The 22,987-nt window shown below is 41.0% G+C and overlaps 1 protein-coding gene across 6 annotated transcripts in view; it reads right to left on the bottom strand.

The window, feature by feature from the left end:
* Window positions 1-22,987, bottom strand: part of CACNA2D1 (calcium voltage-gated channel auxiliary subunit alpha2delta 1) — a 419,757-nt gene that overhangs the window by 116,779 nt on the left and 279,991 nt on the right. For all 6 annotated transcript variants that reach the window (XR_013231087.1, XM_077338003.1, XM_077338001.1 and 3 more), the window contains one exon: window positions 14,520-14,651. Coding sequence is in view for 5 of the 6 variants with exons in the window: in XM_077338003.1 (XP_077194118.1) it covers window positions 14,520-14,651 (132 nt within the window). In the remaining variant the exon portion in view is untranslated. The remainder of the gene's footprint in view (window positions 1-14,519; window positions 14,652-22,987) is intronic.

The following is a 22,987-nucleotide window of genomic DNA, read 5'->3' as shown; positions in this document are numbered from 1 at the left end:
GAAAAATGACATCCCACTCTCTCGGTTTTGAAAAAACTAATTAATATTCCTTACTATATTTCTAATGCTGCCTTGTGAGCAGAATCCTTGAAGGATAGAACATGAATCTGCTTTTAAACCGAGAATAAAAATTCTATTTTTTGATGATAGCCTACTAGTTCTTCTGGGAAAAGTTTCTTTCTATTATTAATTGGCATGACCCTCCAACATAATGGCTTGCGAAAAACACAATTCATTTTGGTTATAAAACACGTCTTAGTGATTGACCATCACAATACTTCAGTTAGAGACCACCATGTTTGTTCTTCTTTGTTTTCTGGTACCTACCAACTAATGCATTACCCTTTTATTTCTATTGTATTTTAGTCTCACAGTTTTGTAGGGCATTCTTATTTGCTAGGCGAAATATTATTCCTTTGATGGTTTTACAGGACTGGTTTACTGGCAAGGTATATGCTGACAGAATCTGCCCTTGTGGTCTTCAAATGATGGACACACCTTTTATATTATGCTCTCTATTTTCAACTCTCACCAATTACTATGTCATGCCATTAAGTAATCACATACTCTACAACTCTCAAGAAACGACTTTCTTCTTACTCAGAGATAATGATCCAAAATTTACATTGGCTGTGGCTAAATATTTATCAGTCTTTTTAACCCTTAATTCCAAATAGGATATCTAGACATTTTCTGCTGCTCACACTCATATTTCTATGGGCTTCTAGGCTTGAAAGGAAAGGAAGTTTCCTGATGCTGCCCGGGTTTTAAGGAACTGCTCTAACTGCCACACAGATACTTTACAAGCCTTCCAATATGTCATTAACTGGAAGCTTTATGAAAATCTTCTAGAAGATTTTCTCTGTAGGAAAGACAAGAGAATATAGTTCCTGGGGGAAGCAAAGCTAACCATCCTGGTTGCAGGGACATATTTAAGGAAAAGTTTGAGTTGGAGCACAGACTCATAACCAGGAGAGATGCATAGCCAAAATTGTGAAAAGTTTTATAGGTAAAAACCAGTACCCTGAACCAAACTAAGAAGCAAACAACTTCAGTAGATGTGTAATGTGGTTTGTGACGGGTACAACCAAAAGGAGAGGGAGTGCAATCATGTATAAGAAGGGTAACCAAAGAGGTTGGAAAAATGAAAAAGAGAATATAATGTTGAATGTAGTACAAATGTACAATACACCAGTATTTAATTTAATAATGCATGTAGATATGCTAAAATATAATTTAAAGCAACAATCATGTGGTTCAGTATATAAATACCTAATCTCAGTAGCAAGACAAATATCAATTCAAAAAAATACAAGTTCATTGTCTACATATGCAAGAACCAATGCCATATGTGTTTCAACACAAGGCTTTGCTCTGTGGTATAAATCCAATTGAATACTCCATTCATTTAACAATGAAATACAGAAAACTGACCATACAAAGAAAAGACCTTCCACACTCTAAGTTGTTCACTCATGGAGTAACATGTATCAAATTTTCTTGTAATCTAGCATGAGCAATTCATAAAAATGCAGAATATTTCCTTTGTCCATGGTCAGATCAGACATGCTTCATATTCCAACGGGGTGCTCAAGAACAGCCAGAAAAGAACTGCCTGGACCACATGATGGTTGCTTTTAATAATATTTTAGAATTTCTTTATGCATTATTAAATGATATACTGGTGTTTTGTATATTTGTACTGTTCAAATAGCCTCTTGTGGCGCAGAGTGGTAGCAGACCTGCAGTCTGAAAGCTCTGCCCATGAGGCTGGGAGTTCAATCCCAGCAGCCGGCTCAAGGTTGACTCAGCTTTTCATCCTTCCGAGGTCGGTAAAATGAGTACCCAGCTTGCTGGGGGGTAAACGGTAATGACTGGGGAAGGGAATGGCAAACCACCCCGTATTGAGTCTGCCATGAAAACGCTAGAGGGCGTCACTCCAGGGGTCAGACATGCTTGCACAGGGGATACCTTTACCTTTACTATACTGTTCAAATATGGAATATCTGTAGTGTACATGAATTAACAGTATAAGAATTCTTACAAGGGGGCATTGGAGGAGATGTGGATTTAGCATAGCTAGCTTAGGAACTTCCTGATGTTTCTCAAAAAAATCTTTAGTGTCCTCATTGGCTCTGTGGAGACTTCATGCTTCTCTGAGCAAACTTCCTCCCAGCTTGCCTCCACAACAGACTGAATGAAGAATGAACAGCGGTTAGTTAGTTAGACTGCTCTCTCTCTCTCTCTCTCTCTCCCCCCCCCCCAAATGTTGTAGCTCTTCATAATAAAACTATTTCATTATCTTAAGCAGACTGATGCTGTACCCTTCTTTACATGTTTAAACTCAACCAATATATACAACATTCATAGTTATATTTTAATTTCTTTTCATTGTTCCAACCTCTTTGGTTACCCTTCCCTGTGGCTTGTGATGCCTATGATCTTTAGGTAGGCAATCTATCAATAATTTCAGATTGTTCTCCTAACCAGAGAGGGACCTTGGGACTGCAAGGGCTGCCACTTGCAATGAGGGATGTGAAACTCTGCAAAAAACCAAAACAAAACAAATGCAATTTGATCTTACCTATGTGCAACTATGGAGGACAAAAAGGCAGTTAAATAGGCAAGGAGAAACATTAGGGAAACTAGCCAAGAAAATTCTCCTACCGCAGCAAGATTTAGATAAACAAGAAAACCACAGTTGTGGCACAGTAAAATGCTTACGCCAATGCAAGTCTAGGCTTTTTGCCAAGTATGCCATCAAGAAAGAAAACAAAAAACAAAAAGAGGGGTGTCTTATTGAATATATATAGTGAATACATACAGCTTACAGTTATATAGCTTGTATAATATTTAAAAGAGTTCATGTTACATGCAGGACTGTCTTCCTTTAAAATAAAGGATCCAATGAACAATGAATTGGCCAAGCTGAATGGAAATGACTGCCACAGAGAGACAAACCATGTAGATCTGAGCTCTTCCACAGCAGAACAATAATGCTCAGAAAATTTGAGGGCAGCAGGAAAAGAAGACCGAACATTTAAATGATTTACTCACTCAAGGAAGCCACAGCTGTTAATTTGCAAGGCCTGAGCTTAGCTATTAGTGATAGGACATTTTGGAGGTCATCCCTGGGTTTCCAAAAGTTCAAAATCAACTTGACATAATACACACACCTATTATTTTTGTAGTTTTTCTGATCCCTGGATGCCAAATAACATATGTGGAAACAATTCAGCCTGTGCCTCTTTCTCCTCCTCTGAGGAGTAGGGTGCCCCTGCACAAGGTACAAAGGAGTAAAGTATGCTTGGGAACAGCTTTTCTTTTGAGGCAGTAGTTTTAGGCTTAGCCTGCACTTAAGATAGGGTCTCGAAGCCTCCAGAGATCTATCCTTCTCCTGCTCTCCCCTCCCCCTACATCTCATCATTTTGATGGTTGAAAGGCTCACAAGCCTGTGAGGATCCTGTCTATACAATCTTTCTGGATAGGAAGCAACAAAGCTGCATCAAACTTGCTTGCTAAGGAACTAAGCCACAAGTAAAAAAAGGCTTAGGGTAGTAATGTGGCATGTAGTGTCTTAATATTCAGACTAGCACATTTGCATTAAACTTGCGACTCTTAGATTCAAATGTATTTCCATTGTCTAGTGGTTTTTGGTTCATCTTCCTAGAACTAGCGTGTCTTCTACTGGGGACTGATTTAGAACTGTATAAATATATTATTGATGGTTTTGAATTCATGCTTTTTCATGTATATTCATGCCTCACGCATCTGATTTGATTCAGCTTGTAGTCTCCAATTTGCTTTGGTGCTACATTGTACAATAGTGCCTTCCAAGAATCCACTTAATTCATATCAACAACACACTAAGGTCTGTGTCTTCCTGCTGACAGTCATGTACTCACTAGGGTGGCTGACACAAACAGAGATCTCCACTTAAGGACAACAACCCCATCATATTTACTTGTTCAAATAATTTAAAGAGGAGTATCTTCTATCTGAGGCACTGTGCTAAGGTTAAGAGCTAGGAGAGAGCTTTCTTCTAATTTCAGATCTTAGTAGCACAACACTATGGTCGTGAAAACAACAGTGGCTTAACTCCCCAGGGTGAGATTCCTCAGAGACCCACAACTTGATAATCTACATGAGGCTTTACATAAATAACTCAAGTTCTGCTCATAAGAATCCATGCCAAAGAGTTGGCTCCAGCCATCTTTTTTCATTTAATTGTTCTCAGTTCTTTTTCTTATTACTGTCTCAGTCCCATGTGGCATTTGTTCATGAAGGTCCCATGATCTTTTGAGAGTGCTCAAAGTGGTCTCCTTCCCTCCCTTTTTCACTTGGGAAAAAACTGGTTGGTTCCAGATGGATGACTTTCATAACAATGAAAAAATTATTCTAATGAATTTAGCAGTAATTATGCTTATAACGTGAGGTGAGATTCATCTTTCAGCTAAAATACTGAAGTGTGATCCAGAAATATATATACAATTAATTAATTAATTAATTTTAATTATTAATTATTATTTTTATTAATTGGCATTAATTAATTAATTATATACAATTATTGAAAATGTAGATTTAAAAAAAGCTTTGAAGAACTAAGGTAGACTGGATAACCACAAAGGCGGCATAGGAACAAACTAGTTCATTAGCAGTAAAGCAAATCTTAGAGAATAAATAGAATGAACGTGTTGCTGCCGACTGCAGTTGTATAATGAACTATTGATTTACAATTACAATCTAAATTACATCTGTAATTAAGAAGAAGAGAAACTAGGAATGGGATGTGAAATCGTCCATCCTTCAGCATCAAGCAAAATTTAATCAACGTTAGTTGCCTTTCCATGCTGGCTTTAGGCCAACACCCAGAAAAGTATTTTGGCTGATTTTTTTTTTAATGCTAAAATCTATCAGATCGGACTACTTCGTATGGCTAAAGGGATTGTACAATTTCCCCCAAATTGTCCTTTATGACATTCTCAAGCAGGTTCCAATAGAGGGCTGCACAAAGACTTGTCATGCTGTAATTTGCAGGCGTGAGGAGCCATGGCACATGCTGCTCATCCATTTAGCAATGTTAACCCCAGCTGACCTCCCCGCATCCATGTTTGAGTGGAGGCAGCAGCCAAGACAGAACTTTCAACCAATATTTACAAGTTAATATTTGCCATCAAACATCCTAAAAATCTGGTTCTTTTAAAATGCTTAACACAAAAAAAAAGAAGAAAAGAAGTTAGGCCACTTGTTATATGGATGTCACAAGAGACTCATAATTTGTTTCTTTTCATTTATTTATTATGTATCTTTAGACTGCCCCTCTCTGGCAACAGTCTCAAAGAAGCTGACAATTAAAATTCGGTAGATAAAAATATAAACCAATTACATTTTAAACAATCAGTTAAAAGAAAGACATGCTCCTTTACTAGAACCTGGGGACAGATGGATCAAAAGAATTTGCAACCTAGGCTTGGAAGAAGGGAGAGGGGGGAAACAGAAAGACCTAATTCAAGGTCAACAAGTGTCGGCCTTGGCTTCAACCATATGCCCGGTGGTAGAGTACCATTTTACAGGCCCTTCAGATCTTTGACAGTTCTAAAAGGGACCAGATCTCTGCTGGCAACTCATTTTATCAGGCTGGAGCCAGGGCCAAAAAGGCCCTGGATTTGGTCAAGGCCAGGCATACTTCTCTGGGTTTAGGGACCACTAACAAGTTGAAACTGGCAAAGTAGAGTGCTCTTCAGGGAGTATACCCAGCAAGGATCACCCTGAGATATGCCAGTCCGAGACTATGTAAGGCCTTAAAGGTTAAGACCAAGACGTTTAACCTGATCCAGAGCTTGACCAGCAGCCAAGGCAGCTACTGGAGAACAGGTTGAATGTGGTTTCTCCACTGGGTTCAGAGCCGTTTCCACCCAATGGTCTGGTTGGAAGCCAGAATGGGTCCAGAACCAATACTTAATCTAGATGTGCTTTAATGCAGCTACCCGCTTAACTACCATCCCCAAAAACACTAGGTGTGAGATGGCGCAATAGCTAGCTGGGTCCTAAAGATGGTTTCTTCAATAGGGGCTCAACCATAGTCTCCTTCAACCTCCCTGGCAACATCCCTGAAGACAGGAAAAGGTTTATTATTTCTCAGAGAGGTCTCCCAATTCTCTCATTGCCTGATTTAAGGAGGCATGCAGGGCAGGATTAAGGAGGCAAGTGGCCAGCCTCAAGCTCCCTGAAGCTCTGAAAACCTTCCTCTGAGGATGGCTAAAGGGAGCCTCCAGTTCTTTTACTTTATTAACAGTTGATGGAAGTTCACGGCAGAGAGACAAGACTTTATCCATGAAATAGCTTGCAAAAGCCTTACAGCTTAAAGCCAATTGACTATAATTTGAGCACCCTCCTTCGAGACTGTAAGAGACTGAATTACCCTAAACAGTTGAGTTGGGCATGAGCTTGCTGATGCTATGGAGGCTGAATAGAAATCCCTCTTTGCAGCCTTCCCTGCCATCTCATAGGCTCTCACAAGTATCCCATAGGATGATCTTGCTGCTTCATCGCAGGTTTTTCTCTGAACTTGCTCTAGCAATCTCAGCTCCAATTTCTTCCTTCTCAGCTCCTTGGTATACCAGGGGGCTGATCCGAGACAGGTACAGAGAGGGCACTGGGGAATGATCATGTTGATGGCTGCAGACATCCAGCTGTGCCAGTCATTGACTATGTCATCTAGAAAAACACTGGGGGGCATCAGGTCCTGCTGAGTATTAATGAATCCTACTGGATCCATAAGTCTCTGGTGGGCAGGCAAAATTAGTTCCCTATACAGGGAGGGAGTGAGGTACAGAGCCAGGCCTTCAGGGCAACGTGATTTGACAAAGGAACAAGGTTCACTGCTATCAGTATGCCAAAGATCACGTCCCGCTTTGTGGCCTGCTTGATTGGCAGGTCCAGTGACAAACTCTGAGAGCCATAATATCAACATGGATGATACCAGCTCCAGGTTCTGACTGGAGGTGGGTTCATTTGCCAGGACACTGAAGTCCTCCAATTCAAGCATCCTGGGATACTGCAACACTAAGGCCACCACTGCCCCCAAGGCTACCACTGCCGATAGGATATCTGCAAGTGTCAGGCAGACAGTACACCAACCATATAGCCCAGTCCTCGACTGAGAAACACCCCAGGCCAACACATTCAACTCCTGGGATCATTGGTGGTGACACTGTTCTGAAGGAGAAAACCTCCCAGACCAATATTGCAACCCACCCACCCCCACCCCAATGTGACCCAAATTCCAGCACTGATGGAGGACCGAATAACCTGAGGGAGTGACTGTTTCACCCTCCTTCAACCAAGTCTCAGTCACGCATGCCAGGTATACCTCATGTTTTGCAAAATAAGATTACAGAGTAGCAGTCTTATTATTGAGAGACTTGGCATTGCAAAGCATCAGTGTTGGAGTTAGGATAAAATCCTTTGCCCCTCTCCCTGAAACTCTAGGGATGGGATGAATGCTAGAAAGGGCCTCTTCTCTTCAATGGCCTTCTACCACCACCATACCTCCTGTGATTCCCAACAGTTAGGATCCCCAAACACTCCTTGGGCATTGTGGTTTGCAAAGAACCTACATACAGTCTCTCTGTGACTGCCTCTACATGCTCTAACTAGGCTACATTCAGTATACCACTTTCACATCTGACTGCAACATATAACTGTTCTTGGAGAGTTTTTACTCTGTTCTTGATTTACATGAATACTGAACTAATGAAAGTACAAACTGAAATGTTTTCAGTTCTTTAAGCCAATTCTGCAATTCATTCAATATTTTTGGTGAGGAAAGTGAGACAACACAATTAATTGATATTTATGTCTTGCACTTATTGGCACAGAGTATAATACTCATTGTTTTACAACAGGGCTAGTAGCAGGAGCTGGCATACCCACCGGAGGAACTGGAAAAGGGGGGCTATGGCCAGTAAACCAGTGTTTTTTCATATTTTCATAATCACTAAATCCAGTACTGGATGTCTCCTGCCTGGGTGATTAAAAATTCTCAATAGACATGGACAAGGTAGGAGCTCTGCAAATGAGAATAATACGACTCTGTAAATTATCAAAAACCAAAAAACCCAAAATGAAACAAAAAATGAAACAAAAAAACCTACCCTGGAAAAAAGCCTGATACAGACAAAATATATCTTCTAAAAATGAGAAAATGCTGAGAGCACTGCACAGTCAGTTAAAGGAAAGAAGGAAGAGAGGCAAAATTGGCTTAGAAATATACAGAATCCTGAAGGGGGAGATTTTGAGGGCTGGGCTTGTCAGCCTGCTTAGTTCCCTCCTGCAATTCTATGCTGTCCCCTTCCCCAGTTTGTACCATCGAACAGTAAACAGCCCTGTATCTTTGGGTATAATGACAATCAAACCTTGCGGCCACGCAGCTAGGAAGAGGGTCTTTACCTGCTCAAGGACTCCTTATAAACACAAGAAGAATGTAGTTGTACAAGTTTAGCCAAAAAGGAAAAAAGGGGAAAAAAGCTTAGTGAAGTCTGCATGTGTTCCAGGAAGTATGCCATGCTGAAATAGCCAAGTGTTTGTTCAAAGAAGGGGGGGGGGAGAATAGCACTGAGCCCCTATATAATCTTGGAGGGGAAGATGTAGCAGGATGGTGGTAGGATTTCAAGATGGTTTCCCATTTTTCTCCATCTGATCTCACACCCCAGCTTGTGTCTTTGGCATTTCTAACAGTACAATCCTTGGACCTCTTCCCTGAAAATAAATCTCAGTCAACTGACCCAAATGGGATTTTTGAGTAGTCTGCTTAGGTTTCTACCATGAGTCCCTGTGAATATATTTATTTTAACCAAGAAAAGTAGACAATAAATTTAAATAAGACAAAACAAATAAAAAGCTGTAGGATACACATGAGCATTTTACAGCTTTGGCACCCAATGATTAAACAAGGGAAGAAGCCCACAGCCCTGTTCTTAATAGTATACTGTTGCCAAGGGATACTGCATATATTAGGCATGTGAGGTCAAATCACTGAATGAGAAAGACTTTGAAGAAGCAGGAACATTGGGATTGCTGGGGGGAAATGTCATTAAAATGTTCTTGCCCATTTCACTTTTCTAGTCTAAAACATGTTAGTCATCTTGTTCATGGCACAGAACTAGGAATCCACTCGGATTCCTCACCCCACCCTGTATTGCATTACTTTATGTTCCTCCTTACACATATGTGATTGCTGTATTTGAAAATCTCAACGCTTCCCCCCAAAATAAGGAGAATCAAGCCTGAGGAAACATGATGAAATCGAGCATAGTTTTGGGCTGGCTCTTGTGTTAGAGAACAGCAGAAGCATGTGGGAAAACAAACAGTCTTTCTTCTGTACTTTAAACACACTTTTCTTCTAGCATACATTTTCGTGGCCTGTGCTGGGGGGAGGGGGAGAATAATCATTTTTTAAGTTTACACAAGACTCTTGTTTGTTCCAGTGGAAAGTATCACAGGGAATAACTGGTACAGTTCATCCCATGTGGTACCTCTTTCCCCATGCAATTCCTCCTTCCTGCATCACTGGAATGGCAGGAAGCAGCCATGTGAGAGAAGCAAGCATGAAAGTTCTTTGACATATGACCCACCAACCCTTTAAAACCATGAAACCAAGAACTCCCTGCCATACCAGTAGTAGCAAAAGATTACAGCCCAAGGATACACATCCCATGGATGATCTGGCAGTGAATGTCAACTTTCTCCTCAACGTTAAAAAGAAGCCATTGGGCAAGATTTGGAACACTGGGGGCACAGAAGGGTTCCGCCATTTCTCCAACCCAAAATATGTTTCAGAGCAACTTTCAGCCATGAGAGGAGTACAGAGAAGCAAGCATGCCCAATAGGGATATCTATCTTTCTCCCCCAGTGTAACTAACAGCATCTCTGAAGGGAAGAAAATTTTGGCAGAGGAAACAGGAAATCTTCTTCCCTCAACACTATGACCCCCATGCAAACTATGTCAACACTACCTCTCAGTGGCTGCTTAATCTGTAACAAAAATAGTAGTCCAGACTAGTTAGATTTTGTCAGACCTTGGAAGCTAAGCAGTATCAGCTCCGATCAGTATTTAGATAGGAAACAACCAGTAAATTCCAGAATGTGGAGAAAGGCAATGGCAAACATCTTCTGACTGCCTGTTGCCTTGAAACCCCAGCTGTGACTTGATGGCAAAAAAAAATTCTTATGATCTGATTGTAGGATATGCAACTCTTTTAAATAGAAACAGAGAACTGTTTGGGAGAAGGAATGAAAAGTGCAGAACACAAAAGCAATTCATTCAGAGTAGATTTTGTATGCAGTCTCCTAAAGGCTATGTGTAGGCAATCTGCAACATTTTCTTTCAAACTGTTTAGGGGTTTGTAGGATATCCAATATGGGGGAAAGGGAAGTATTTTTGACCAAGAATCAGGTCTGTGTTCTGAGACACACATAAACCCCTCCGCCACCAGAATATTTCCAACTAGATTTCAATAAAGTCAAAATTATGCTTGAAAATTATATAACTCTGTGCTTATTATTATGCATAAGCATAATTTAATTTCAACAGTTCATTGTGATCATAATGTTTTGGGTTTTGCTCATGTAAGATTGCAGTATGAAAATAAAACATCAAATTCTTCTAAGCCGCTCAGCAATGACAAGCTTGAACTGAACATGGAAAAGCAAAGATAAAAGCCTGACTACCAAATGTAGATTAGTTTGATCTATCGTATTTCCAATCACCACTTATGGCAGTGAAATTTGGATGATGAAAAAGTTAGACAAGAGGAAAATCGATTTATTTGAACTCTGGTGTTGGAGAAGGCTGCTGTAGGGCACTTGGACAGTAAAAGGAACTACTACAGCTCACTTACTTTTGCCATATCATGCAGTCCAACTCAATGGAGAAAGCAATTATACTAGGATTGGTCAGTGGTAAAAGGAAACCAAGCTGACAAAAAATGTGGTGGTCAGATATAATAAAAATGGACACCGGCCAGAACATTACAAAACTAAAAGAAGTGGAGTAAGATCAAACATTGTGGCGACAGCTGATCCACAGGATCACCAAGAGTTGGACTCAACTGAATAGTTAACATCATCAAGCGTGCACACAAAAGCTGCCACCTTATATAAATCTTTGCTGGTCTTATAGCTAGGGAAAATAATTATAGAGAAAGTGTTAGAAAAGCTAGAGCTCAATATGAGATTGAGCTAGCAAGAAATGCTAAACAACAAAAAAAAAAGGCTTCTTTAGTTACATTTCAAATAAGAAAAAGAGTAGGGATGGTAGGACCACAGAGAGGACAAGAAAATAAAATTATAACATATGATGAAGAGAGGGCTGAACTTCTTAACTCCTATTTCTCCTCAGTCTTCTCTTGTGAGGAAAATAGTGCTCAATGTAGCAAAATGTAACACAACATGGGGGATGGGAATGGTGGCTTAAGATCATTGTTGGGGCAGTCCACAGACACCTAGTTTCTTTAAATGAAACAAAGTCTTCTGGGCCAGATGAATTACATCCAAGGGTACTAAAAGAACTTGCAGATGTAATCTCTGAATCTCTGTCCATTCTTTTTGACACTTCTTGGAGAACAGGTGAGGTGCCAGATGATTGGGGGCAGGCAAATGTTGTCCCCATCTTCAAGAAAGGGAAAAGGAGGATCCAGGTAACTATTGACCTGTCAGCTTGACATCTGTAGCTGGCAAAATTTTGGAACAAATCATCAAGCACTCCCTGAGCAGCTGGAACTGAGAGCTGTGATTTCTAAGACTCAGCATGGGTTTTGCAAGAACAAGTCATGTCAGACCAACATTATCTCTTTTTTTGAGGAAGTGACTACCTTGCTGGATCAGGGGAATGCCGTGGACATAGTTTATCTGGATTTCAGTAAAGCTTTTGATAAAGTTCCACATGATATTCTTGTTGACAAGTTGGTAAAATGTATGGATCCTAATTCTAACAGGTGGATCAACAACTGGTTGACAGATCATACCCAAAGGGTACTTGTTAATGGTTCAGCATCTTCTTGGAGAAGAGTGACAAGTGGAGTACACAAGGGATCTGCCCTGGGGCCTGTGCTGTTCAACATATTTATAAATGATTTGGATGAGGGATTAGAAGAGATACTTATTAAATTTGCAGACAATACTAAACTGGGAGAGGTAGCAAATCCAACCAAATAGGACAGAATAGGAATACAGGATGATCTTGATAGGCTTGAAAAGTGGGCTAAACTAAATAAAATGAAGTTTGATAGGAACAAATGTAAAGTTCTGCATTTAGGTAGGAAAAACCAAATACATCAATATAGGATGGGGGAGACCTGTCTTGGCAGTAGGATGTGCGAAAATGATCTAGGAGTCTTAGTAGACCATACATTGAACATGAGCAGTGTGACTCATTGGCTAAAAAGGCAAATGGGATTTTGGGCTGTATTAAACGGAGTATCGTATCCAGATCATGGGATGTGATGGTGCCGCTTTATTCTGCTCTGGTTAGGCCTCACTTAGAGTTCTGTGTTCAGTTTTGGGCACCCCAGTTGAAGAGGGATGTAGACAAACTGGAGCGTGTCCAGAGGAGGGCAACAAAGATGGTGAGGGGTTTGGAGACCAAGACGTAAGAAGAAATTTTGGGGGAGCTTGGTCAGTTTAGTCTGGAGAGGAGACAACTAAGAGGGGATCTGATAACCATCTTCAAGCATTTAAAAGGCTGCCAGTTGTTCTCTCTTGCCCCAGAGGGAAGGACCAGAACCAATAGGATGAAATTAATTCAGAAGAAATGCTGTCTGAACATCAGGAAGAAGTTCCTGACAGTTAGAGCGGTTTCTCAATGGAACAGGCTTCCTCGGGAGGTAGTGTGTTTTCCATCTTTGGAAATGTTTAAACAGAGGCTATATAGGCATCTGACGGAGAGGCTGATTCTGTGGAGGCTCAAGGGCATGGCAGGTTACAGTGGATGGCAATAGGGTTATGAGTGTCCTGCATAGTGCAGGGGGTTGGACTAGATGATCCAGGAGGTCCCTTCCAAATCTATTATTCTATGATTCTATGATTCTAGGTGCTGGTGGACTCAAATTTTATCATCATCATCTAAGATATTTGTGCCATAAGTGCAAAGTAGTTGTAGAAACATGGACCGATATAGGAAGAATGGGGAGAAGGGTAGTGTTCAGAAGATAGTGAAATTCTGGATCCCAGTGCTAGGAGGCAACATCAGGGCAGACCTTGATCTCTTTGTTCAATTTCCTGGCCATCTGGGACAACTGCTTAACCACTGACTAGATGGCTCTCTGGCCTGATCTACTAGGACACATTAATAAAAAGGCAGCTATATGCATATTTCAATTAAATAATTATGTTATTAGATAAACACATCAATAGGGTGAATATGTTGTACTAGAATGTGCACATACCCCTTAATCAATAGACAAACACTCTCTTAGGTCAATGAACCTTCAAGCAAAATTTAACTTTTCTTTGCAGGAAGTAGAAATTGAAATACAATTTGATAGTTTCAGAATTCAGAATTGTACCAGATACTAAAATGCTGTGTAGCACATATCATTGTGCAGATGATCACAGTGAGATATGAGGTAATATTATTTCCTTGGTTTAGGAACATTCAACACTTTCTTTGGTCTATGAACCCTCAAGTAAGTTTTAACTTTTCTTTGCAGGAAGTAGAAATTGAAATACAATTTGATAGTTTCAGAATTCAAATTTATACCAGATATTAAAACGCTGTGTAACGCATATTCATTGTGCAGATGATCACAATGAGATACAAGGTAAAATTATTTTTTTAACAGAACACATTGAGAGTGAGATACAAGGTAAAATTCATTTTAACAAACACATTGAGCATCAACCTAAATGAAAATATATCAAATGAACAGAGTCTAGCAGTGGCCTAAAGACATTAAAATATACGCCCACGTAAATTAATTATGGTGATACAGTAATGAGATTCTCCACAGAGCAGAGCAGATGCATGCAGAAAAGAAACTCAAACCCTCTCTGTATTAATCAATTTGAACTCCAGTGGCACAGCCGTAAATTTCAGAGGTATCTAAGATCATTCATAAGAGGTAAACATTCCCAGTGAAACAGGGGAGCTTCTTCTTAATTGAACTAAGCATTATTACACAGCTCGTAGTGGCTCTCCAGGGCTAGAGAGAAGCACTCTCTGCCATCCTAATTTCCAGCACTTATTACAGCCAGAAAAAATGACTGCCTACACACACGCACACTTAAAAAATCATCACTAGAGATTCTTTCCCCTCTTTCTTTGGTGATGAGCTAGAAAATAATTAAATAAATATTTGGGATCTAATTTCTCCACTGGATTTTTGTTTTATAACATCAACTTCATACCCGGAAGAGAACATTTATAATTTTTTCTCTACCAAAAACAGCTCTTGATTTTTATGGAAGCTGTTGAGAAAGAATGGAAGTGCACTGGAGGCAATTTATGTTGCCAACTTTACCTGGATAATACCTGGCAAGGCCAGTTGCACTGCCAAAAACTTGCCACAGCAATGTTTGATCTTCTTCTCTGTTCTTTTTGAAGACATCATCAAGGGCACCTGTCCAGTTCAGTTCATTCAGTACTATGGTAGCTGCAGAAATGAAAAGGAAGATGGTGTTAACAAAGCTTCCCTTGTTTTCTGTTATATACCTTGCAGACATCCTCCTGAGAGAACTTTTGAAACAAACAAAAAGGTAAACTGTTCAAACAGTCTCTCCCTCCTCCATCAAGAGGCAACAGTACAAATGAGGTTTTCTTTAAAAAGAGTGCTAACAACAATAAATTGTACAAAAAATCTAATTATTAAAATTATATCTGCATTGTTTCACCATATGAAATAGGTTAAAAGGGACTGGTTGTAATAGAGAAATTATGGGGCTCCAGTTTTCAGATTTTATTTTGGACCAACTTGGTTGTCTACTAGGTTTGCCATTTGTATACTCATAATGCATCATTGACCCTAATTCCTTGAGAAATTGAGGAGCAAGAGAAAACATGGTTATAATAGTGAAGCTCTAGAAATTTCCCTATGACTTTATGGTCTTTACCATAGACTTTAAGAGAAGTTCCTAGAACACTGAACAGAAATGACATCATATCCTCCCAAAACTCTACCTATCCTACTGCCTACTTTTAAAAATAGGATTTATTTTCATCTTGTCTTTGGTGGGGCTTTCCAGAGTCTGTATCCTATTCACCGAGAATGCAACTATCACTATATTACCACAATGTATTCATATAAGAAAGCATCAAGCAGGACACTAGAGGATGTTCTGAGTCAACTGCAGAAGTTAATATAGGTCCCTTTTTCCAGAAGCTATGTTAAATTGTCAAAACACGTGCCAAGAGGAGTAAGAGAAAGGCAGAAGGGGAGAATACAGCAGTACATAGTAAATTAGAATTATAAAGTTGAGCTGAGACCGAAATCCAAGAGGGTGCTTATTATTGTAAGTTAACAGTGTTTTCATGTTTATGCATGTGATCATTTGCAGACAGATCAGCTGTGTGCACATTACTATTCATGAGCAGGGCCAGCCTGAATTAACTAGAAATACAAGAAAATATATATTCATAGTCATGATCAAATAAACACTAAGTGGCCATTGAGATTGAAATTCAGATTCCTAAAGCTGACCTTGGCCAGTTCTTGGGCCACTTGCACAAATATTCATATTAGTGAGAAACGTGTCATTTTTGTGCAAAGAGCTAGATGGCTTTATTAGACTAAGCACACTTCTGAACAATGCAACATTAATTACCAACAGAACCAACAACGAGGCTTAATTATGAGGCTGATAAATAACTATGGCTTTCATTCGGCTTTAATCAGCCCCAAATAAATCCTGAATATCCAAAAATAACTCACGCACACTAAGCAACAGCTGGCATTCAATTAATTGGAACAGAACAAGGTTTTATTTGTCAGATGGAGCATTATTGCTTTCCCTTTGTCTTTTTGGATGGTGTCTTGGTTGGATGTAAAGAGGTTGCCAAGCTGGCAAAATACACGTTCATTAACAAAGGATTTAAAAAGTGGGTGCTTAGCATAGGTAAACAAGCAAGAAACAAATATCCAACACTCTCCCAGTTATAATTTCATGGAACCTTTTGAACACACCATTAGTTATTCAAAAGAATTTTCATCCTCCATTAATGCTGGAGTCATAAGAAATTCAAACAGGAGCAATTGTGCTCTGTTTAGTTCTCTAGCAAAGATTTGCCAGCACAACAGCACTAAGATTTGTAACTGAGCTGCATCCCACAGCTGTGCTAATGTGGAAGAGGCAGGTAGAAAATGAAAAGTTAACATCTCATAATTTTAGGTAATTCCAACCATCTATCTGTGGCTAATGCAACAAGAGGAAAGTAGGCCATTAAGCTACCTTTTGCAAACTGAAAAGGTAAATGACCTCTTGGAACACTGGATATCCTTTTATCTGAACACTGGGGTAAAGCCTGTTGTATCCAGGAATACAATGGTCACTAGAACATGGCGGATGGAAGAGAAAGAGGAGGAGTTGTCTAGTCTGTAAAGACATGGGGTTGAATGTGTGTGTTGTGTGGGAGGTTGTGTGGCATGGTGACAAATGAGGGTGTAGGTATGGATAGATGGGTGTCAAGAACCTGTGGTTTAGAATGTTCGTGAGTGTGGGAGAGGACTAACCTTTGGGAATTGTGGCATAGTGGTTTCAGATTATCCATGTCTTCAGATACGTGAAGGAAAAATCAGACAGGAGACTCTTCTTAAGGGGAGATTACATGGCAACCAATTCCTCCCAGTTCTGTGTTCAACCTCATTTCCCTTCTTGTGTGAATTAGGCCACAGATACTGAAATGTGGCACAGAGTGGTAAGCAGCAGAAATGCCATCTGAAGCTGTCTGTCCATGAGGTTGGGAGTTCGATCCCAGCAGCCAGCTCAAGGTTGACTCAGCCTTCCATCCTTCCGAGTTCGGTAAAATGAGTACCCAGCTTGCTGGGGGGTAAAACGGTAATGACTGGGGAAGTCACTGGCAAGGCCACCCTGTATTGAGTCTGCCATAAAAATGCTGGAGGGCGTCACCCCAAGGGTCAGACATGACTCGGTGCTTTCACAGGCGATACCTTTACCTTTACCTTACATAAAAACACCCTAAGGTAAGAACTCTACTAAAATCTATTAAGTGGGGCTTATTCCCAGGAAAGGCACAGAAAAAGTCCTAAAATGTGTTTTGGCAACTAGTCAAAGGTTACATTTATCTGGGTTCTTACAATTTACAGTACATATAACCATCATACTTAAAACTGGGATGGGTATCCCAACTACATATTACATTACATATGGTCCTCTTCAGGGACTGTGGCATTCATTTCTCAGAATATTGTCAGGACAGTTCATGGCATTCATGATGAGCTGCTTTGTTGTCGGCAGTAATAGGATTTTTCATGGGAATAGGGCTGTTTGCCAGCTCTTGTGGCCATTTCGGCATTGGCCAAGATCCACTGGAGGGGCTATGCCTGCATGCCTGCCTTCCCCATTCTGAGGACCCCTTTAAATGGTTGTGAATGGGAACATGCAGAGGGTCTGTTGGCTGGCACTCACTACCAGGTGGTAAAGGAACTATGCAGTGGCTTGTGACCCTGTGGGATCTTGGGACTTGCCACTCCATGTTTGCTCCCTGAGCAGATGGGCTATGGGAATGGGATAGTATCAGGCAGCAGGTGGTTCACCCAATGCTAGATTCATCCCTATGCTGCATTACTACTTGTACTCAATGAAGCTATGGACTATTGTTCTCTCCAGTCATGTCTTTGGTGTTTTGTTCTTCTCCTTTGCCCTTGCTTCCTCCCCTATCCGCAGGACTGCAAAAATGGGTTCGCATATTCTTGCATAAAAAATAAGCACTAGTTTTCTCGTAATTTACAACTTGTTTATCTGACCAACAGTTCAAGCTTTTGCATGTTTATTCAGAAGTAAATTCCCCTGTTCTTGCATAGGATTCCAACCTATAACTCTTCCTATTGCATTATTTAATGCTTCTTTAGACCAGACAACATTGGCGTGCATTACAACTATATATTCTTTTTATTCTCATGCTCCTCTGACCAAAGGCATTGAACAAAGTCAAAAGAAATATAAGGCTGTATATTATTCAAGAGAAAAATACAGCAAGACTGATTCTACCAACCAGATCCCCTGAGAAGGGCACATAAGCATTCTTGTATGCACTGAGATGTTGTGTGTAAATGGACTGGCCTCACCCTGTGCACTGAGCTGCCAGACTGCAGGCACAAACAGAAAATGAAGTAAATGGACTGGCCTCACCCTGTGCACTGAGCTGCCAGACTGCAGGCACAAACAGAAAACGAAAGGTGTAACCACTTCCTATTGAACGATATAAAAGTGCCACAAAGGGCTAAAAGTCCCAGCTTCTATTCTGGGATCCCAATTCTATACATCTGTGCTATGGAATTCAACGCTAATTATGGTCCATCATTTTTGTTATCTGGAACTAGCCTACTAGACCACATCACTTATTCTGAATGTCCTCAACAGGCTGCCTATTTGTTCTCAGAACTGGTTCAAAGTCATGAACTTCATGACCCACACAGCTGAAGGAACACCTCATCTGGCATGTTCCTGCATGGAAGCCTTGGTTTACCACCAAGGCTTACTGTCAATTCCCCCATTGTCTCAGATATATTTTGGAACAGTCCAGTGTGATGGTATTTTGTGGAATAACTTTGTGGAAGAGAGAGAGAGAGTAGATGAAAATCAGATTTGATCAGGATGACTTTTGAGGCAGTCTGGGGGGGGGAGAATGGGTGAGTACTTTGCTGATGGAGCATCAGCCATTTACTTGCTTACTTCATTTATACCCTGCCTTTCTCATCAATAACAGCCTAAAGGGCTTACACAACGTTATGCTTACCTCCATTTTGATGTGGATTGGGCTGAGGTCATCCAGCATCTATGACAGATTGTGGATTTGAACCTGGTCTTTGAGATCCTAGTTAATACACTCTAACAACCATCTGTCATGTTTTTAGATAAAATAATAATAGAAAAGTTTTATGCTATCTCTCCAGAAACTTGCCTGAGGTAGCTTACAATATAATGATACAAACACAACATTAAAAGGTATTAACCTAAATCTAACATAATGTAAACTATCCTAGCATTTATATTTTATATTTGACTTTTAAATATTTATGGTAATTGCTTTTTATCAATGTGAAGCTATATAGTTTTATCATATTTGATATTTTAGTTACCAACCTTGAGTTCTGAATTGCTCTAGAGCAGTGGTTCTCAATGTGGGGGTCGTGACCCCACAAGGGGTCGTTTGTCCCTTTCCTGGGGGGCAGTGGCGGTGGCAGCAGCCACATGGCGCTGGCCTCCTCCATGCTGACTCGGAGTTCATGGAAGTCTTGGAGGAGGCCAGTGCCACAGCGAACACCATGGCGAGCAGGAGCAGTGGCACGTGCGCATGTGTGCTCACCCACGTGCGGACATCTGCACATGTACCACCGCTGCCCCTACTGTAGGGGTTGTGGCATTAAGGCAGTTAAGAACCACTGCTCTAGAGAAAGGCAGGCATGTAAACATTTGGAAATACATAAATTTATATTTGTTCCTTATAAATGTGGGCTATTTACAAACTATGAAATGATGCTGGGAACCATGATACTCACGTTACTTTTTAGTTTGCTCTTTATATATGATTTGGATTCATAATTGGGAAAATAACCTATCAAGTTTTCATCAAATCATAGAGTTAGAAGGGACCATACAGGCCATTTAGTGCAACCCTCTGCTCAATGCACGATCATCCTAAAACATCCATAAAAAGTATCTGTCCAGACGTTGCTTGAAGTCTGCCAGTGAAGGGGAGCTCACTACCTCCATAGGCAGCTGATTTCACTGACTGTGAATTCCAATAGTCAGTACCATTCTATGCATAGTTTGAACCCACTACTGAAGGTCTTATCCTCTGATACCAATAGGAATTCCTCCCAGCCCTCCTTCAAGTGATAGACCTTTAAAATACTTGAAGAGAGCAGTCATGCCCTCTCTCAACCTCCTCTTCTCATGGCTGAACATTCCCAAGTCCCCCAGCCTTTCCTCACAGGGCCTGGAGCTCCACACCTGTGTGTGTGCGCCGAGTTACGCACCGGCGCTTGTGCCTCCCCTTCCCCTCCGCGGCGCGACGCTGGCTGGGTCAGCCTGGAACAGCCGATTCAGCCGCCATCGCACACAACCCTACTGGCTATGATCTCACTTTCATCCTAATTCCACTAAAAACTTTAAAAAATGGGGGGGGGGGAGTGGGCTTGTACAGGAAATCATAGCCTTAACAACCCCGAGATTCAATTTTCGTTTAGAAATGTAAATCAATAAAACAATTCTCTCTTAAACACAGCTAGAAGAGCATTTGCTTTTGATGATTTATTCAGCACATGGGTCTCAGTCAGCATCGTAAGATTCACATTTATTTGAAAAGCCCAGCAGCTATTTACTATCTCTGAAAAAGATGTCTTGTACAATTCCTTAATGAAGCAACTCTGTCTGTACTGGAAGGATGAGAAAGCAGCTCCTCTGCCATTTATTTATATTTTTAAAAATCTAACGCACTGGGAGGCATAGCATTTTCATCTTATATTTAGCGAGGCTGACTCATTGATTTTTCCAAGACATATCATGTATTACAGTTATCACTATGAACATGCTAGATATTTTCAGTCAAATGTATATTACATGAGGATGTTCATTACGCGAACATTTCAGAAAGACTTCAGGTACGTACAGGTTTACCCATGAGGATGTGCTGACTTATGTATTTGCACAATATTTTATTTGTTTAAGAAATCTGGGGCCTGTCATTTCATTACAATACAGAAGTGCAAGATGAACAGAAACTAATTTCAATCCTGAATTCTTCCCCACTGTTATTTCTAATACCATACCCCAGAGGCCCCCAGACTCACTGAGGAGTGGACAGCACCACAAGGAATGGGCATCACCAGTTGCTACAATGATAACAAAGTCCCTCCCTTGCTCTTCCTTGGCCATGCAACACTAGTAAGTTTCTTTTCCCAACAAGGTGTTGACTCACTGGGTTCCTCATTACACTTCTATACTCACCCACAAAAGTTCCAGTCATCCTCAGTGCTGCTTTGGTCCCGTGATCTGTCTTCAGTTCACTGCAATTCCCTACAGCCCTCTGGAGGCCAAGTGCCTCTTCCTTCCCAGATAATTCCTCTCTGGTTTCTCCAGACCCTCTCTGTCCAACTCCCTTACACCTGCACTAGGACTGGTACGTCCCCTGAGACCTACCCTTCCTACACTGTCGAGTACTCGGCAATGTCCTCTCCAAGCCATGGGGACTTATAAGCAAAAAAAAAATCTACTTTGTGAGCCAAAAGGGTTACTAGCATTAAAGTTGTGAGTGGGTCTACATCTGACTATTGGAAGAAGTAGAGTTTCCTAGAAGATTATTACCATAACATTGTAAAAGTCTTGTAGAAATATTGGGGCTGGGGGGGGGGGATGACCATAACCATGTAAATACTCTCAGAATGAATTCTTCACATATTGCCTGATCCTTTTAACTAAAAATGCCAGGAGTTGAGCCTCTGTGTACCAAGTGAAGGCTCTTCCATTGAGCCACACAGCCCCTCCCCATGAAGCTGCCTTCCACTGAATCAGACCCTTGGTACTGCATACTCAGACAAGCTGAAGTTCTCCAGGATCTCAGGCAGAGGTCTTTCAGATCACCTATTGTCTGACATATTCAGCTGAAGATACTGGGGATTGAACCTGGGGCCTTCTGCAAGCAAATCAGGTGCTGTACCACACTGAGACAGTCTGGCCCTCCCCATACAGGACCCCTTCCAGAAATGAACATGCGGCTATCCTCTCACACACCCAGGGAAGATTCAAGTGGGTAGCCATGTTAGTCTGAAGCAGCACAACAAAACAAAATCAGAGTCCAGTGTCACCTTTAAGACCAACAAAGATTTATTCAAGGTGTGAGCTTTCAAGTGCAAGCACTCTATCTCAGACTATGAACTGACCCACTGTCATGATGGTCTTAAAGGTGTACTCACAGAAGGGAGGTCACCAACCAGTTATTTAAATGATCAGCCCCCCATTTTAGCCATAAACCAGCTGAAACCATCAAAACAGCCCAGCTGTCAATCAACCCCCAAAACTTCTTTTAAATATGGAGCTCTGCTGCAGCCAGTCCAGGATGCCAAGAATGGGGCATGCAACATACCTTGCCTGAAAAACTGTCAGTATCATGGATGCACACTCCAGCCTAGCCCTGCTCCAAGCAGGAAGGCTGCAACCAGAATGGAGGCACAATCTTCTCCAGTGAATTTCCTGCACTGTTCAGGGGGCTACACTAGATGACCCTTGGGGTTCCTTCCAGCTCTGTTTCCTCCAGCAAACAAGCAACAGCAGACTGGCAAGGGCAGGGCTATTAAAGAAGATTTTGCAGTGCTGCACATGATCTGGCTGAGAGGTCTAGGCAAAGACCAGAGAGCCAAAGCCCATCCCAGACATGGCAACTTGTGGGGGGGAGGGGGAAAGTAAGGCAGCAGAAATAGCTGGGCTTTGCAGGATAGGGTAATCACCGCTGCTGAAAAGTTACTTTTATATGAGTGGATTCAAAACCAAATCTGGAAGCGATCTTAGAAACATCCACATTAAAACTTGCACAAAAACACTCTAAAATGCATAGTCAATCCTACCCCTGCCCCCCACATCCACCCCCCCACCCAAACTAGACCCCTGCATCAGTTTTTAATTTGAATAAAAATATAACATATTAGATGGCTTCTGCTTCAGATCAACATACTCGCTTTGCATTCTCTACAGATGTCCCAATCTAGATCTTTCCTAATCCCCATGCTGAACATTTATGATTTCCCATCCCTCCCGA

This window comes from Paroedura picta, chromosome 5 (genome assembly GCF_049243985.1).
Source record: "Paroedura picta isolate Pp20150507F chromosome 5, Ppicta_v3.0, whole genome shotgun sequence".
NCBI lineage: Eukaryota > Metazoa > Chordata > Lepidosauria > Squamata > Gekkonidae > Paroedura > Paroedura picta.
This window is presented reverse-complemented; position numbering and strand designations above follow the sequence as displayed.